This window comes from Plectropomus leopardus, chromosome 13, assembly GCF_008729295.1.
Source record: "Plectropomus leopardus isolate mb chromosome 13, YSFRI_Pleo_2.0, whole genome shotgun sequence".
NCBI classification, from domain to species: domain Eukaryota; kingdom Metazoa; phylum Chordata; class Actinopteri; order Perciformes; family Serranidae; genus Plectropomus; species Plectropomus leopardus.
The window spans coordinates 23,225,406-23,244,377 of record NC_056475.1 but is presented as its reverse complement, the minus strand read 5'-3'; the positions used below and the strand labels follow the sequence as shown (position 1 = coordinate 23,244,377).

Here is an 18,972-nt window from a genome sequence, read left to right as displayed (position 1 = left end):
GGAAGAGACACGAGGAGAGAGGAGTCAAAATAACAGCCAATTAAAAATCACACTCTGAAAGTGACTTCAATTAAATATTGCCTGCTGCATCATTAGCATTGTGTCACGTGTCTATTGTTCTTCACAAGTGCCAAAAAGACTCCCTGTGCCTTCCAATACCCATACTGCCATACTATATGGTATGCCAGAAAAAACATTTAGTATGTCCCAATTCAGAGTATGTCAGAAGCAGTATGCCAAAAATACCAGGAAGTTCTATATCCGGTTGGATTTTGCATTATGCGAGCCAGCATGATTTCTGGCTATTTTGGCCCACAATCCTCTGCGCAGCAGCAGATTTGTCACATTGACTGAGCTGCAAACAGATGACAGCTGACAGAAACCACAGTGACAGATGACAGTGCGTTCAAGTGACTAATGACCAGTCAAATAGTAATATAACTGTATGATAGGCCTATATTAATGTTTTAAGTGAACAAAATAATCATAGAGATTACAAAGAAAAAAAAACAACAAAAGATCCAGAAATGCATATGTAGGTAATTTTATGAATTTCCTTTGGGATAAATAAAGTATAAATCTACCTATCTATATATATATGTACATATCTGTCTATCTACCTACCTACTTGTCTGTCTGTCTGTCTATCTGTCTATCTATCTATCTTCATCCATCCATCCATCCATCAAAATTTTTCAATCTACAATTTATGCAGTTATAATTGGATTAAGCTACGTTTATTGCCAGGTAACAACAGTAGAGCTGTCCGGGTTTATCTCCGTCACTGATGGTCTTTGAGAATGGTGGTTTCTTCAGTCTCCATGGTAACAGATATTTGAGCAAGAGGATCAAAGTTTAGGGCACAATGTAATAAGGAAGCAGTATGTCCTGATTGTGTGAAGCTGTCATGCAGCAGTACATACTTTGTAAGGGTAGCTGCAGTACCTTCTGAAAGTATAAAGAATTAGTTTGCGATTAGGAGTGCGCCCTCCATCTTTGCTCCGATATGCTCATTGCTCCCCCAGCAAGTCTCCTCTCTCCCTTAGAGAAGTATGTTAGGAATTTAGGCATCCTTCAAGATGATGCACTTAGATTGATTTCTGGATCTTTTATGCATTTGTACGTTTCAGATTTGTCTCAAGGGCAAAGTGCATATATTCAAGTACCTGAACATCCAGGCGTGTAGGATGGACAAGAAGCCGGACACCCTGGACCTCCCCTCCCTTGGCAAGCGTTGCCTTCCACAGCCACTTACAGATAGGTACTGGCACATTTATGGCATATTTATTGCCATTGTTTCAACTTCCTTTTTCCCTGTCCTTCCTTACATATTATTTGCATCTACTAATGCTACATCGACAAGAGTTTATGCATTATATTATCCTATTCATTACTATGGGCTTGGATATTTGATTTTATGGTTACCTGTTGCAAAAATATAGCCCTAATGAGCAGTTTGTTTTACATATTTCCAGCATGGAAGATTTTTATCCCAGTAAGAACCACGGGCCTGACTCTGGAATCGGCAGTGACAATGGTGACAAGAGGCTGTCTACGACTGAGGTCAGAGTTTAGTCACACGAGATCAACTGATTACCAACACATGATGAAGATGTCATCATATTTAACTACTTACCAGAATGCAACATTTTTAAATTTGCATTAATGTCACACCCTTTCTTTCTGATATACTGCCACCAGCCAGAGGGTATTAGTTTGAGTTTTTTAAAGATATAAATCTAACAAATGGAAAAACACTTACACTGGCAGTAGCACTCACAAGCAGACTCTCCAAACAAAACAGCAGAGGTTGAAATTCAGCCTGGTGATCTGTGTTTGAAAAGTAGACAAATACAGCAAACAAATCAAATTAGGTCAAACTATGCTGGCAAAGAAAAACTGGCCGAGGATCATGAGAAAAGTTGGGCAGAGTGGACAAAGCATGGCCTGAGAAGTATGCCAAAAGTAGAATATCTGGCAAGAGCAGGAAACTAACTTGGGACTGGGTAGACTGACTAATGGGGTGCTGGGTGTCCAGGCCAGGTGGGTGATCAGGGGTGAGTGGTTGAGGTGGGAAGTTCTTTGAGGGTGACTCGTAGACACATGGAGAACAGCTGAGTCAAGAAAGCAGAGGCTGTTGTGAAAAGTCAACAATTTTGAAACACATGTGGAAGTCTACCTCTGACCCACGAGTAACCTTCCTGCTGCTGAGTCAGTGTATTTTATCATTACTCTTGTGAAACTTTAGAGACTTAATCTTGTCAAATGCATGAAACTACAAGACTTAAATACTGTACAAGTAATTAGAGTTTTAAAATACTATATGTACCCTTTTTTTTTCATGCCTGTGTGATAGCATGGCCAAGGCCCTATGTATTCAAGTTGTCTGTACATCTGTCCCATTCTCGTGTATGCGATATCTCAAGAATGTCTTAAGGGAATGTCTTCAAATTTGGCACAAACGTCCACTTGGGCTTAACAATGAACTGATTTTCTCACTCTTGTGAAAGCGATATCTTAAGAACACTGTGCGGGCATTTTTTTCAAATTTGGCACAAACGTTCACTTTGACCCAAGGAAGAACTGATAAGATTTTGGTGGTCGAAAGTGAAGGTCACTGTAATCTTGTGTGTCTCATTCTCATGAACACAGTACGTTTAGAACGCCCTCAGAGAGTTTCCTCAAATTTGCTCAGACATGAACTCAGGAATAAACTGATAAGAATTTGGTGGTCAAAGGTCAAGGTCATTGTAACTTCACAAAAAAATGTTTTTGGCTATATATTCAAAAGGTCGAAGGTTAACTTCACAATGACATAATTTTTCTGGCCATTACTCAACATAATATCTCATGAACAGAAAGGGGAGACATTTGGTCAGATACTGAATTGGTGACACTAATCTTAACACTGTGCTGATTGTAGAGATCTTATGTGTTGCCGGGGGCTAAGATGCGTGTGAAGCATCCATGTTTTCACCGACATGGATGTACACTGTAAGTTTAACTTGACTGGCGTGGGGAGGCATACAACCGCAAGGCACTAATTGTATTTTTTTTTTTTTTTTTTTCTCCTGTAGCCTTCCGACGACGACACCGTCAGCCTGCACTCTCAGGTTTCAGAGACAGCCCGTGCTGATGCCCTGTCGCTCCTCTCCAAAATGGATTCTTGCAAAGGTTACCGAAAATAAGTATCACACATTCCCTTTGAAAGCAATAAACAGAGACACGGGGTGGTTGAATGAAGTGCCTAAATGTGACAGTTTATTTGATGAACGCGGATGCTTCCTCCCTCTATCAGATCAGGATCTCTATGACTTTATAGACCCCAACCCAGACGAGGATCCTGCTCTGTCAGAGTGTGACGGGCAGCAGAGCAGTCATGTGTCTTGTATAAAGGTATGTATCAATATCAGAAGGATGATTAAAAACTTGAGAAAGAGTTTAGTGGTCCACAGGAGATTAAATCAATTTCTGGCTAGTGGTTCCTGACATGGAGTTTGTGTGTTGGTGTATCTGTGTGTGTCTGTGTGTGTGTCTGTGTGTGTGTGTGTGTGTGTGTGTGTGTGTGTGTGTGTGTGTGTGTGTGTGTATGTCTGTGTGCGTGCGCATGTGCCTGTGTGTGTGTGTGTTTTTTCTGTTGTAGGAACTGGAGAAAGTTCTTAACATGTCTCACCAAAGCAAAGATAAAGACGGCTGGAAAGAGGAGTCAGGGTGAGGTCATTATTCATCTTGTACCACTGATGCTTGAACAAACATGTTTTGTCTCATTCGTTTTACAATACACAAGACTCATTTTTGTGCACTGACTGCAGAAGGAGTTCTGTGGAAGTTCTTGATTGCACATTTTACAGTAATGAGTCACAAGTCGACCGGTATTCCTGAACCTGAATAAATTAAAAAAAAAAAAAAAAAAGCTTGCACAGAGGCGTTCTGCAGCTGCTGTCTTGCAGTTTACAACAAAAAATTGTGAACAATTTTCTACAAAATAGCCATTGCAAAGCAGTAGATGCAAGCTGCAAACATGTGGTCCAGAAACACTGATCAGCATTTACTTCTGACTGCTTGATCACTCAGCTAGATGGCGCACCCCTAGTGTGAGCAGATAGCTCCTTTTATCATGAGCTGCAAATATACAATACATGCCTCGGCTTGAATTATAATTCGCTGTGGCACTGACTAGTCCGTTTGATGGACGGGGTGAGCCGTGTATATAAACACAGGAAAATCTGCTAGCAGCTATTATGAATACTCTCTGTGCGGGCTGTTTGCCAGTTTAAAACATCTGCAGATATTGTGGAAGGTGTACACTGGTGTTGACTTTTTCCAAATGCTATGATAGGCTCATTCACTACTGAGACATGAAGTATTAATTGACTGTAATAACCTGTTGGGGCCTGAAGGATTTTTTGACAAGGACCCACTCAGTTTAAAGAATGAAGTCTTGACAAGCCAGAGGCTGTTTCTAATATTGTTATGTATACTGTGATTACATTTTTGCTCAGTGGCAGTTTGGAGACTTTGCTGTGTTTATTATAAAAGTTCTTATTTATGTATTGCAGCTGTTTTTTGTGTACAGATTCATCTACGAACACCAAGATTTGGAAGTTTAACCTTCAGGACTTTAATCATTTATTTATTAGAACATAACTGTTTCATATAAACACTTTGTTTTGTTTGTTTTACTTCCCATCTCACTGTATAATATTGTAGGTTGTCACATAGTAAGTTGAAGTTTGGAATTTATGCCCTCCCACTGCAAATGGGAAATGTGGTTGATTGCAAACTCAGCCACTGTGAGTTGATTGGGATAGTTCAAGTTCGTGAGGTAGTCAGGATAGTTCGGATTTGTTGAAGTGGGGTTATATGAGGTATTTATCCACAGTCATTGTATTACTTACAGTAGATGTCAGTCGGCATGCGCCCAGTTTGGAGAAGCAGGCTGGAGTCTGACACAGAAGCGATGTGCTGCTGTGGATGGAGGTCAGCTATAAAAACCACCTAACAAAACAAACAATCAATATCAGTTTAAGAGTATGCCATATTGAGAGCATTGTCACTGATTCACTCTGCGTCAGACAGACAGTCTGTCTCAACAGGAAAGCCGTTGACGTCTTCAAATTCCCATTTATGCTTGCATAAAAGCCACTAGACTCCATAAACAAACCAATAATTTTAGGATTCTGAACATGGGAGCCGCCGCTCTATGTTGCTTTGATCAGTTAGTTAGTTTGTGTTTTTGTGTGTTTGGTGAATCCGAACTTACCCTTTTAAATGCCAAAGTCACACAATTACACAAAATGGATAACCGATTAAGGGAGTGGCTCTCCATATTGGGGGTATGCAGACTGACATTTACTGTATGTAATTTATTGCCTATGGATAAGTACGCCATATACCCAAACTTAGAAAAAAACTTGAACTATCCCTTAAGGAGGCTTTTTTTGTCACTGTTTTGCCGGATGAAGGCCTCGTTACCAAAATGACGCAATAAATATATTTCTTTTGCTAGTTAGACACCGTACAGGACTTTGTGTGTCTGTAGGGTTTACACTGCAAAAAGTTAGACAACGAAATGCAGAAGTGAATTACTTTACTCCAACAAGAAATGAATATCACATGAGCAAAGAGACAAGTGTAGATTACATCATTTTCTCGACACACCTGGCTATGTCAACAAAGCTTTAGTGTTTTGACAGCTTCATTGATGCTTTCTGAATTTGTTATGGTGCACTCTCCTCAGTGCAGACCTTTTGTGAATTTAGGCAAACTTATGTTGTGGCCAAATGTTTCAACTTGTGATCAAAGTGGTGAGCTTTGTGCAATTTCAGATGATAATAAATTTGATCCTGATCTTTTCCCAGTTCTGATAAGGAGCAGCTGGTTGAGGAGGAGGATGACGAGCTGAAGGAAGTGCTGGACTTGAGGAAGATTGCTGTCCAACTTTTGCAGCAGGAGCAGCAGAATAGGTGTGTGGATTTCCCTTTTCTAATAGTAATGCAACAAAAAGCCACCCCATACTTACTGAGGCACTTTCTATTTGTTTAAAACCATCTGCTGCACTGTGAAAGAACGCACCTCTTTCTTGTTTTACCTTCTCCCTGCTCCAATCAGGATAGATGGTTAAAGTTTGAACTGCACAAGATGCTCTCATAACAACTGTTCTTGTGCAGTAATCCTCTGTTTATCTATATCCACACAGATGTTTTTTGTAGTATTTTTCACAAATATGACTACATCATGACCACTTTTCCTCTTTCACCCCTGCAAATCAAACTCTTATCTGCTAGACTTCACATACTCTTCCCATTCTTCCCTGATTATCTGTATTTTCCTGCTTCCTCCCTCGACTTGACTGCGGCACATTTGATGTATGGCTTCTAGACGAAGGTCCTTAATTTGCAGAGCGGAGAGTCTTATTCACCGACGGAGAGTGACTGGCCGGGCACACAGGTGGGTGGACTTTTCATTAACATCATTTACAGATCAAGATAAAAACCAGAGGAGATGGAGCTTTTGGGATCCACGACTGTGGAGCAAACCTGCCAGCTGAGATCTGTTCGTCATTTAAATCTCTCTAAAATCACACTTTCTCAGAATTGCTCTCTTAAATCGGATAATCTTTTGTTTTTACTTTATTGTGTTTTTCATCATTTATCCCGCTTGTCATTATTACTGTATCAATCCTACATTTGTTTATTGTTTATTTGTTTATTTAGTTTATTTTATTGTCTTTGTAACTTGTTTTTTAAAGTTGACATATAAATAGTTATTACAATCACATTGACACAATATGAGGAAATCTAAGCTGTTTCTAAGCTTGAATGCTTGAAAATGTTTCCATCCCCGAAATGGAATAAACTCTCTTTTCCTGTGAGCTGGTTTATGCAAACTTTGAACTTTTAAAATCAGTGCTGCTGTTAAAATGAAGACTAGACTCTTTGCGTCTCAAATTTGACAACATACACAATCCTGTTGGAGTGTTTGTTAATGCAGTAGCTGACAGGAAGTAAACAGGGACCAGAGCTGTTGCTCTAGCAACAAAACAGCAATGACACGGTCCATATATAGACACTGTTACTTCCTGTTCCATTTAGCATACAGGTGAATTTCCCTTTGTTGCTCAACTGGCGAAATTTCCACTGAACTTGACTCAGCCCTGTTGTTCTCTGCTGTATTTGTAAACATATCATTCCGGTTTACAAGAGCATCTATGCAGCTCATGTGACACAGGTCATCACGTCATTGTTGCTGTGTGTAACTTTGTGTCTGCAGATTCCTGAGTCACTCTGGAAGCTCCGGCAGCAAGCCAAGGCCGCCGCCTCAGACTGCTCGCAGGTACACTCTTACTATGTGTTCAGCCCCGCTGACTAGAAGAACACAGTGGAATCCTTGTTGTGAGCATGTGGTTAAGGTCACCAGGGGTCGTACTCACAAACATTAGGAAAATACTCTCAGAGCTAGCATTGCCTAAAAAGTCAGGAAGGAGTGATTTACGAAAATTCTTACAGCAGCTCTGAGAAAGCAACTTCGTGAGGGGGTGTGATTGACTCTGTTGCTAGGTATGACACATTCTTATAAAGGTGTGATTGGTTGTCACAGAAATGCCCTTTTGTAAGACTGCAAGGTATTGATATCTTGTAACTTGTCTGAATTACAATAACAGATTGTGAGAGCACCCTCATCAAGTAATATCGCATGAGAGGGAGTGCCGTTGTACCATATATGATCACAGCTATGATTCGGTTGTAAGAGGAAGATTATCACAGCCGTGATGATACACAGTCCAACAGCACCACCTCAAGTGTGATATTGCTTTTATACAACAGTTCAACAAGCGTAATTTATTAGTTAACAGTAATGGGCAGCAACAGATTATGATTTGTTCAGTCATCTTCTGACTATTTTGGCTCTGCAGGCACAAATGGAAGTGATAGCTGTTGCCTAGTAACACAAAACAACCCAAATCATCATCGCTACACTGTTCCATTTTTCCAGCTGCGAGTGTTTTATTTTTGTGATCGTTTTCATTTCTAGCATTACAACCTTATTGTGGTTGCTGGGAGGTGTAATCATCTCTTATGATTTGAAACTTAAAACATTATCCCTGCGTGATCTGATCTGTAGCCTTTCATTAACCCATTGTCACTCAGTGTTTGGAGAATACTTCTCCCACCTCTTTGCCTTTTGGCCATTTTCTTCTCTGACACTCACGTTTCTCAAAAGTCCTCCTCCCTAATCCTAACAGTATTTTACCGTAGAAGCTCCCCTAGAGATAAAAATCTTTGTGACTGACATTTATCTTTACCAGGATCTAGTCTTAACTGTAACTGCAACTTTTTCTTAGGAAGCTTTGTGAATACATTTCAGAGGTCTAGCATTATCTCTGCTGTTTGATCAAAAACTCATGTGTCCAGAGACAGTGAATTTTGAAGGAATGATCTAAGTTTGGCTTACCAAACCAACCTACATGTTGCAATGATGTTTTAAATACAACATTTTTTCCAATGTTTATACAACGTTTTAAGGATGTTTATCATTTCAAATAATATTCCTAAAAGGTTAAAGGCTGACTAAGACGTAACATTATAACTGCAACATTCTGAGGATGTTTTGGTGATGTTGAGAGGTCACAGATCATAGACTTTTCTTTTTGGAAAATGTTCCCACAATGTCAAACAAAGAAAGAACATTTTCAGAGCAATGTTAAGAAAATGTCATTAAGACCTGAGAATACAGACCATTTATTTTTTATGAAATTTTGATTTAATGTGATTTTAATAGAGAATGCTACCCTAACTTTTAAGAGGAACGTTCTGGAAAATAAAACAAAACCTGCTGCTGAAAACGTTCCTAAAATATTTTGTTGATTGCATTGTACCGCTGATTAAATATTCAGCTTCTCATTTTCCACCTACCGCCTCTCAGTTACCAACCACAGCTTCTCATTCGCCATATCAATAGGTGGCTTCAGCAAGACTATAGCTTTAGGCGACTTCTCAGTAGTAATTTTGACCCACCTTGTGCTGTATATAACAGTATAGATAGTTTACATGTTCAGGCTGAGGAGAGGACAGTTCTGCAGTGTTTAACTGCTTGGAGACATTTAGTCCCATTGTGTCTTTGGTGTCTGAACATTTTCAACTGATGCTACTCATGTCTTTATTCTAGTGCTTCTCTGGATGAAGGAAGTAGTGGAGCGTCAGTGCTCAGTGGACAGGTACAAACTGTTTTACTTCAAAGCAAACATACCATGAGTGAAAGTGTCTCAGGTCTGTCAATTACTCTGTTTTTGGTCATGTCTCCCATTTCTCATGGGATGTTTTCTCTCTGGATGGATGAAGAGAATGATTTCTATTTGATCTGCCTGCTTTCACAGCCTTCTTCCTCCTGCTCCTTTGATGGCAGCCTCAAGACAGATCAGTCAGATTCTGAGCCAAAGTGGCCCGAAGTCCCACCGGTCCTCAATCAGAATGAAGATCGCAGGCGGAACAAGTACCTGAGAAAAGATTACCTGAAGGTATGGGCGTGCACACGTCTCCCCAGAACTGCAGCAATCTAATATATGGCTACTTTGATTAAAGATAACACGATGAAAGAATCTGCGATGATCATAAGTAATTTCTCTATAATTATCATCTCAGCCACATTATAAGTACGCCAGTATGCTATCTACAAGACAAACAGTCAACAGCACAAGTCTCCGCAAGCTTGCATCCACAGTCAAACACCTGTCTAACCAGACACCACAAATAAAACTGAAGCAAAACAATTAGTGTCAAATCATAAAAACAACTTGTTTTTCCACTCCTGACAGTATAAGTGTCAAAGTGCTCGGAAAAACTCCAGCGGGAATGACGACTGTGAGGTGGGTGTGAAATATCCTGTGTGGATAAGAATCTTAATATCTTATCATCTGAAAACATCTTCCCGTACAAATACAATGCCTTGCTCTGATTTTCATCAATGTTTGTCTCCAGGATGGCTTGCGCAATGCTGATTTCAGTACCACTCTGACAGTGTTTGGACTGAAGCCCAGATCAGGTAATGCATAAGTGCTTGTTCTATGACTGTATTAACTTTTCCTTTTCACTAAGGTAATAATCGTGGAACTTGGGTTTATAAATTACCACGACAGAGATATTTTCCTTTAAATGTGTGGTGGAAATTTAGGATAACGCTGTAGAAAAGTGACTCGGGTTATGTCAACCAGCCAAAGTTAAAAGGAGTCAAGAAGTAAAGAGGGACAATGGTGACTGAGCAGCAGCTAGGAGTAAGCATGCTTCACAAGCACGCTTCAAAAGTTTTTGTGTAATTACTCACACTGCCAGAGGGGGCAGACAAGAGTATCCCACTCCAGCTTTAATACAAAATAGAAAAAAACAAGGTAAATAGCAAAACCTTTTTACGGAAGCCCTAAGCGGACGTGTTTTTTTTTTTTTTTTACAAGCCGTTTTCTCGATATAATGAGATATTATCTCGTTATAACAAGATATTATCTTCGTTATCTCGACAAAACGAACTTTGTTTTTTGGTTTGTTTTTTTTAAACTTTATTGAATGAACGTCAGAAGAAGAAGTGGCGGGTGGATGATGTGACAGCAGGTGCCGTGCGGTGTTCAGCGCGGACAAATGCGTGCAGGTTCTCGCCCCTGCACGTACCAAAAAGCACCAGAGCAACAGTATAATAATCTAGTTATGATTACTGATTAATTTGGGTGATGTGTTCCTGTAATAATCATCTTACCTTGCGCATTTGTCCGCGCTGAACACCGCACGGCACCTGCTGTCACATCATCCACCCGCCACTTCTTCTTCTGACGTTCATTCAATAAAGTTAAAAAAAAAAAAAAAAAACAAAGTTAGTTTTCTCGAGATAACGACTTAATATCTCGGGAAAACAAAGTTCGTTTTCTCGAGATAACGAGATAATATCTCAGGAAAACAAACTCCGTTTTCTCGAGATAACGAGATAATATCTCAGGAAAACAAACTCCGTTTTCTCGAGATAACGAGATAATATCTCGTTATATCGAGAAAACGGCTTGTAAAAAAAAAAAAAAAAACACGTCCGCTAGGGCTTCCGTACCTTTTGGCTGTACCTCTACATAAAGTTTTAAAGTTTGAATGGGCTCAGTGGGACGTTCAGTATGACAGCGGCATTTATGCACCATAGAAAACAAGCTTATGGTGCTAACGATGGATCGGCAGTATGCAACAACATTTTTGCTGACACTAGATATCAAACAAAAGCCAGAGAATCTATCGTATTAAGTTACTGTGAGCTGTAAATTCACCACTTCTCAGAAGAAGGCATTAGATAATGTTATCTCAGAGCCCTACAGTGCAGTGTCTTTGTTCTGTGCCATGCATCGCGTCCACTGCAGCCTTTAGGGTGACAGTCTTGAGCACTCACTCTGCAGAAAAGTCTGGGGATGAAAACGTCCCTGGAGGCACACTGCACAGCACAGTGCATAGCAAAAAAAAAAAAAAAATCACATGCTCAGTCAACTGAGGTGTCTCTGCTGTTGCTGCACTGGTATTCCCCCCAAAACCACAATCCAAACACTGTCAATACAGACTCTGACTCTTACTTTCCACACTTCCACTTATTTCATGATAAAAACTTGCAGTCCTCACTGTACTGTCCACACTACTGCTGCTACCATTCACACTGTGTCACCTTGTAACATCACTGTCACTTCAACTTCCATCTACTGCACTGTACCTCTATTTTTCAGTTTGTTTGATCTTTTATTTATAATATGTTATTCTATTTGACCTTTCATGCATGCAACTTTTACCCTTGTGCTGCTGCAACACTTGAATTTCCCCTCAGGGGATCAATAAAGAATTATTATTATTATTATTATTATTGTATTATTATTACTATTATTATTATTATTTCAATCTCTGACTTTTGGGGGCAACCCTACAAAACATATTTGAAAATCATGTTTAGGAAAAAAAAAACACTTTTCTACATCATGCATTTGGCACATCAATGAGTGGGAAACAGTCACTTTTCCTAAGGATACCTTCAAATCAACTGGGTGAGCTGAATGAGTCTTTGTAATGTTCAGTGAGCTCCCACCAATATAAATATCAAAGTGAAGTTTGGATAAACAGTAAGGCAGTGTGTGCCATGTTAATCCAAGACTCAAACCTGAAGCCAAGATATTTTCATAGGCGGAGTCTCAGCTTCCTTTCCTTGGAAGTGGGGAAGGTTTCTGAGGAACTGTTGATCTGTTCTTTTTAAGTGCATTAGCAGTCAAGGACAAGGTGCAACAGGATTCATGTCTCTTCCTTACCAGCTTTATTTAGGTGCACCTACAAATCATGTTTCAGGTCAATCATTATCTGTTTCTAGCTGTCTGTTTCTTCTGTCTACAAAAACACCAGTATTCAGACCCTGTACTTAAAGCAAAATACAGCACTGTAAAAACACTCCAATGCAAGTGAAAGTCCTCACTGAAAATGTTACTCAAGCACAGATATTAAAGTACAATCAAAACAATGTTACTCATGCATTCATTTTTGAGCAACATTTTATGTTTTGCAGTTGGTTGAGCTGCAGCAATTTTTTAAAACTTTTAGATAAGGCTGCAACTGATGACAGTTTATCTATTTATTATTTGGTTTGTTAAACTTAAGAAAAAAGTGGGAGATGCTCTTACAATCCCCAAGAACCATGGTGACACTTTCAAATTTCTAGTTCTGTCTGACCAATAGTGAAATATTGAATAAGTTTAATGTTATATTCAAGAAGCTGGAATTGTAAAATGTTTGGTTTAAAAAAAAAAAAAAGAATTATCATTTTTGGTGGTCATGTATGTGGCAGTCAGAGCACTGACAAAGCATAAAAATGCTATTTTCTTTGTAAAGATATTGTGGCGTGATAGTGTCCTGAGCAGAAAATGAAGCCACTTTACCTCTGTGTGTGTTGTAATGTGAGCTTCTCTGTGGTTTGTTGTAGTAGGCCATTTCAGCTGGGTATGCATGTGTCCCCCATTGCCGCCACTGTACACTGCACTCATAGGACGGTTTCTGCAGATATGGGGAAGGCATTATCATGGAAACATAGCACCCAACCTCAAGTTCCCCCAGTTAACACCGTTAGCTCTGTCAGCACCATTACCATTACCCTCTTGAATAGTATCCTATATTTAAAGGTACTTATCTGAAAAACATTCATATCACAGAGTCTTCAGAAACATTTACTTAATTTTTAAGAAACTTTTTAAGAGAATAAAATCTTCCTGAAGAGTTGTTGGAGTTTTAGGAAATGCAGTCGTCTATGTTGTGTTAAATAAAGATAAATGGTGATTCTGGAATTGTGAACCACATATAAACAATTTCTCAAAACCTTTGAAGTAATACGGGCAGTAAAAGCAAGATGCAATGATAATTGTTTTCTACACAATGTAGCTTGATTTTATAGTGGCATCACTTTTTTTCTGAAAACAAAAAATATCCAGATTTCTCGCTCTGATAACATCAGACAAAGTGCTTTGGTTATTGGCAGACTTTCCAGGAACAGGGAGTGCTTACTTGTTATAACACTGACACGACTAGCTGTTTCTATGAATTTTGGGTTATCTGGAACTCAGAGTATTTTATTTATTGTTTCAGCCTTCACCCGAGGAAGCCGCCAGGAGTACACCTCAACTGACCCCAGTTTCACTATGAGGAGGAAGATGGAGCATTTGAGAGAGGAAATGGAGCAGATAGGACTCTTACGACAGGTCAGAAGCTTCACGGCTTGTTTATGCCTTTGCATTTTGCACAAAGCACTGAGACATTCACAGGCCAAAGCCTGCCAGATCCTGCTTTTGTTCCAGTGTTTATATCTTTAAGTGGCATCTAAATCCAGAGAAGTGTATGTGTGTTTATTTGATTTCACGTTGAGGCACTCTTTAATGTGTGACAGCCCTATAATTGACTCAACTCATTTTACCCATGTAGTAAAGCATATTGTGAGTTACATTAAACATTACAGTCACCACGTTGCTATTGCTAATTTCAACTCAAGTAGAGAGCTGATCGTAAGAAACTACTTACTTCCTGTCACCGTTTTTGTAGTAGTAATACTGCTTCGTAGTAGTGCAAAGTAGTAGTAGTGATATTGGACTTTATAGATCAAATTGAAATTGAAATTGAGTTGAAATAGCTATTTGTTCATCCCTTCGAGGCATGCTTTGATTGGGCTACAATTAACTGTGACTTGATTTATCTAAAAAGCACTTTGGGTTGCCTTTGCCTTGTCTTGCCTAGTGCGACATTTTAGTACCTTTTAGTATTAAAAATGATTAGTTCTCAGTAGTAATTGTAGTTGTTTTTAAAACTCTTTCTAGTAGTAATGAGTAGCAGGAAAACCTAATTAAGGCCCATTCATACATAACCCAGTGGCTGCGTTCACTGCTGGGTTCAATGCACATCTGACTTAGTGTTCAGGGAAGTGTTGGGGGGGGTCAAAACTTCTATAAAGAAAATTATAAAAAAAATATTTCTCTTTACCTCTGAAAAGGAAACTGAACACTCAACAATAACAAACATAGGCTATGTTTAAACAGATACCTGCCTACAAGCTACTTGTTTAACACCTGATATGCCTACTTTGCTGACAGCATCTTTCCAAGACAAGGCTTTTCTCTCAGGGTCTTGTAACAATTGCCAACTTGTGTTGCACAGTTCAAGAAATTCACATACACACAACATTAGGCCTTCTTTTCCTGGTATTTGGGTGATCAGATCCCATTTGGGCAGCTGTAAGTACAGGTGTGAATGCACCTGATTTGGCATCAATATGCTGTGAGATACGATTGCTAAACCACACTCAGAGGTGGTTTTGGCTGAATAATGGCCACATTCTTTCAGCAGTGTGTACACTAATTTATCCAAGGCCAGATTGAAGGACCTCAACTGACGTCCAGTGCATGGATGTAAGTACGTAGTCATTTGTGCCTCAATAGTGCTGTTTCATAGTGAGAAATATTACGAGTGCATGAAACATCTTGGGTGATTTGGTTTGCCTGGAACACGCCGAGGGTTATATCCAGTCTGTATTGTTTGGTTGTTGCCTGCATGCCAATGTCTTAGCATTCTCCTTGTTCACCTTAATAAGAAGTGCTCATCTCCATAAAAATATGTGTTATTAACAACAACAACACATTTGTTCTTTGCAAATGAAAATGATGTGTTTATTTGCATGTAGAATCAGTAACATCCGACCTCAAGTGGGCACTCTAGACATATGTGAAGACGCAATCTAATGCCAGGTTTGAACAGACAGAATTGGACCAGTACACTTGTGATTTGAACAGCCAAGGCGTATTTTCATTTCAGGTGTAAATAGAGCCCTAGTTATTCCTCCATTTTGCCTTTTGCACCTGGCTAGCTGCCTCATTTCTATTGGCCACGCAGGTATTTATCACATTGGTGCTTAGTTTAAATTGGTAAGCTGGTGCGCTGCGCATGTGCTTTGCATGATGTAGCAAAAAGCAATCATGGCCCAGTGCAAGACAATGGAAATAAAAGTGTTTCAGAGCACATTGGTGCCGATGTTGCATTATGTCTGACAGTGCCATTAGGCTGCCAAGTCTTCTTAAAGAGGAGAAGAAAATGTTAAGTGATTCGCTGCCAGTGTCAGACAGTGAGTTGAAGGATTATTCAAAGTGACTGCTTTATCAAACTTTTTGCTCTTGTGTGAACATGCACAATCACATTCCAATGTGTCTAGCTTTTATACGTTTACCTGCATGTTTAATAAGTATGTGCTGAGTGAGTTCCGCATAATGGCTGAGTCACCTTAACCTCATCAATTCCAGTTAACTGTATTTTATATCTTATGTCATTGTGGCACTGAACTTGGCAATTATTAAAGATGCACTGTTGAGTCTTCTTTTGTAAACCAACAAAAATCAGAAAAAAAACTCATCGAACTGCATCGCCTTCCTCACGAAACATTTGAATTTTTAAATACTTTAAATCCATTATTGTTGACATGCATGTTTATTTGTTAGCAGTCTTCTTTTGGGCTGTATTTGTTGGCAGATGGCTGCATATCTTGGTACATAACTGCTGCCTGTCACTCGTTGGCACAGTGTATATGTATCAGGATACCTTTACATGCAGACTTATATTATTGACTGATTGAATTCACTGTCTGCTCCAGCCTTCAGCTCCAGTTTTTTTTTTTTGTTAAAATGTAATCTTGTAAAACTAGAAACATGTAAACTATTTTTGTGTGATATCATATCTTGCTGAAGTGATGTCAGTTAATTATTTAATGCGATTGGACCTTAGGACATCATATCTCTTTTCCAAGACACAGAAAGATGTTCTGCTCTATTTGCAAGGTACAAAGTCAAAAAATAATTGTGTTATAATTGACAACATAACAGAAGGTTTGAGCAAACAACGGGCAGCCACAGATGGAGATAGTGATGCTTAATTAACTGTAAATGAGTGACTGCCTTGTCATTGGTGGTACCATCTTTTCCGATAACAACGGGACTAAAAAAGCATTATGTGGATGAGAACGAGTTAGCAGAATATCTGGATGGATCATATTATTGTAGTCGATATATATGAGATGAGAGAAGCTGAATATCTGTTTACAAGATGTCTGTACAGAAATGCATTGAGAATCAAAGCCTCAGCAGCAAGTTAGAGACTGTCAGACACACCTAATCTATGTGAGTAGAGCATTGTGTCCTTGGCTTAACACCAATGGTAAGCATAGAAGATATCTGAGGGAACAAGCTTGAAGATAAGATTGTAAGATGTTACAGTTTGTTCTGAAGGAAAGAAATATGAAAGATAAGAAAGCTGTAACCCACAGAAACCTCAAAGAGAGACCCATGACCTGAGTTAATGACATTAACTTAAACTGCTCATCACTTGTCACTCATTAGGTAGCTGCATACCTCTGAAATACTCATTGTACAGATGTGCTCAACCTTCCTGATTCTGCCAATCAGATAATATCACATCAATGACAGATGTTTTGGAAAAAGGACACAAAGCGGGAGGCGAGAATCAACAACAGCAAGAAAAAGAGCATAAGGCATGCACAGACGTAATCGAAAAAGCATTCCCTTTACTGGGAATTCCACTGCCGCCACCGACATTTTTCACAATAAATTAGGGCACCATCTATGTTGATTGGTAATGCAATGCCCATTTTTCTGAACATTTCAAGGCCTTCTTGTCCATGCTAGTGTAAAAGTCTTGACCTTGATCAAGAAGTCAAGCTTGACTCTTGACCGAGTGAACTTTCTATCAATAAAATCATTGTCATGGCTGGTGGGAGTTCACACTGTTTTATGTTCCCAGGAAAGTGTTCTGGATAGAACTACAATAGAGATCAGATTTCAGGAGAAGAGTTTCACATTCAGAAAACACCATCAGCAATGCTGAGAGCAAATCAAGCCCTTGTTCGTCAACTTCATGGAGAAAGCGGCGAGCGTTTGATATTGAGCCCAGAACACCACATAATAGACCATTAACTTAAATAGAATTCCTTAGTAACATTATTTCTGTCAGCGCTAAGATCTAAGCCTGCTTGGAATTAACTGTAATAATCAGCAATAGCTGATAAGTCCAACCTGAGGTGAGAACCTATTGTGTTTCACATGCTTTTCCTGCTCCTCGTAGACTGGATCATGATGGCAAGCACACAGCATTTATTGGACTCTGCCCAACTAGCCGCAGGACCTCGATTCTGACGACAGTGCCCACCATTCCTCATATACAAGAATAAACAGGCTTTATTTCACTGGAAGATAGGTCCCCAATATTCAATCTTGCAACACCTACATTGATGAATGATAACCCTGCAGTATATGACTTCTGCTATCTCAGCAATCAGCAAGAACTTTATGAATTAAAAGATGGGGAGACAGATTCAGCCGTGCCTTTGGGTGCTATACAATGTATGAAAATGCCATTTGTTTATATATGAGTATATGTATTTACTAAAGGGCCATATCAATGTTTGGGGGAAAAAAGCTTCACCGCTTTGTTTATGATCATGCATTATGTATTTTGTGTTATTAAGAGGTGCAAGTGATGTGAGGAGGGAAAATTATAAAAATAGTTGATGGACTGTACGTGAAGGCAACTTTTGACAGTCCTCAGTCAGGGATTAAACAATAAAAACACTTAAGTGGCATCAGTAAAGAATATTGCATATGGGGTTAATTTACAGGAGCTCTCCATCCGTCACCACAACAGCGTAACACTTAAGACCAGCAGTCTGTTGTTATTTATGATTCTACCTTTCTGTTTCTCATTGGCCTCCCTGATCACTCGTGTCTCCCGTCCCTTGTTGGTTTAGTGGAGGCTCAGTGGAGTGGGAATTGTTGGGTATGAATGTTCTCTCTAAATCTTAGAAACAGTAGTTTGAGGAGATCTGTCAGCAGGCACATTTTATTTTGTCACTCTATTTGTTACTCTATTTGTCATAGAGATGGCTTTGTTGTCATCATGTGCCTTTAAGACCGCCTAAATACAGGACGGGAAACTAGAGTGGTGTATGACTTGTGACAGCTGTGAGGACCGCCCCATCTGTTAAAATACTAGGACTCTGGCCAAGAGACTGAATGAGCACTGGAACATGAGGCAGCATGAGCTGTTTGTTAACACCAAACCAAACAGGATATAGCATTAACCGCCATGGTGTTCAAAGGTCACCGATTGGGCAATGAGTCTTATGATAAAAGGCCTCAGGAGGCAAGGGCCACTGTTTCAGGAGATCTGGTGTTGCAAGCGGATATCCAGAAGACTTTCTTTATGTCCCAACCGTCACCTATGGTCTTGATCTTTGGGTAGTGAATGAAAGAATGAGATCGAAGTTTCAAGTGGCCGAAATGAGTTTCCTTCATAGGGTGACTCTGCTCAACCATAGAGATAGGGTGAGGAGGCTGCTCCTCTGTGTTGAAAGGGGCCAGTTGAAGGTGATGCTCAACTGGTA

At 39.5% G+C, this 18,972-nt stretch overlaps 1 protein-coding gene across 3 annotated transcripts in view; it reads left to right on the top strand.

Annotated features, from left to right (window-relative positions):
• lrch2 (leucine-rich repeats and calponin homology (CH) domain containing 2) overlaps nt 1-18,972 on the top strand; it is a 42,487-nt gene that overhangs the window by 16,866 nt on the left and 6,649 nt on the right. For all 3 annotated transcript variants that reach the window (XM_042498881.1, XM_042498880.1, XM_042498882.1), the window contains exons 6-18: nt 1,131-1,261; nt 1,476-1,563; nt 3,078-3,174; nt 3,299-3,396; nt 3,644-3,711; nt 5,862-5,966; nt 6,382-6,450; nt 7,273-7,335; nt 9,169-9,217; nt 9,377-9,517; nt 9,815-9,865; nt 9,978-10,041; nt 13,629-13,741. In XM_042498881.1, the coding sequence (XP_042354815.1) occupies nt 1,131-1,261; nt 1,476-1,563; nt 3,078-3,174; nt 3,299-3,396; nt 3,644-3,711; nt 5,862-5,966; nt 6,382-6,450; nt 7,273-7,335; nt 9,169-9,217; nt 9,377-9,517; nt 9,815-9,865; nt 9,978-10,041; nt 13,629-13,741 (1,137 nt within the window). The remainder of the gene's footprint in view (nt 1-1,130; nt 1,262-1,475; nt 1,564-3,077; nt 3,175-3,298; nt 3,397-3,643; nt 3,712-5,861; nt 5,967-6,381; nt 6,451-7,272; nt 7,336-9,168; nt 9,218-9,376; nt 9,518-9,814; nt 9,866-9,977; nt 10,042-13,628; nt 13,742-18,972) is intronic.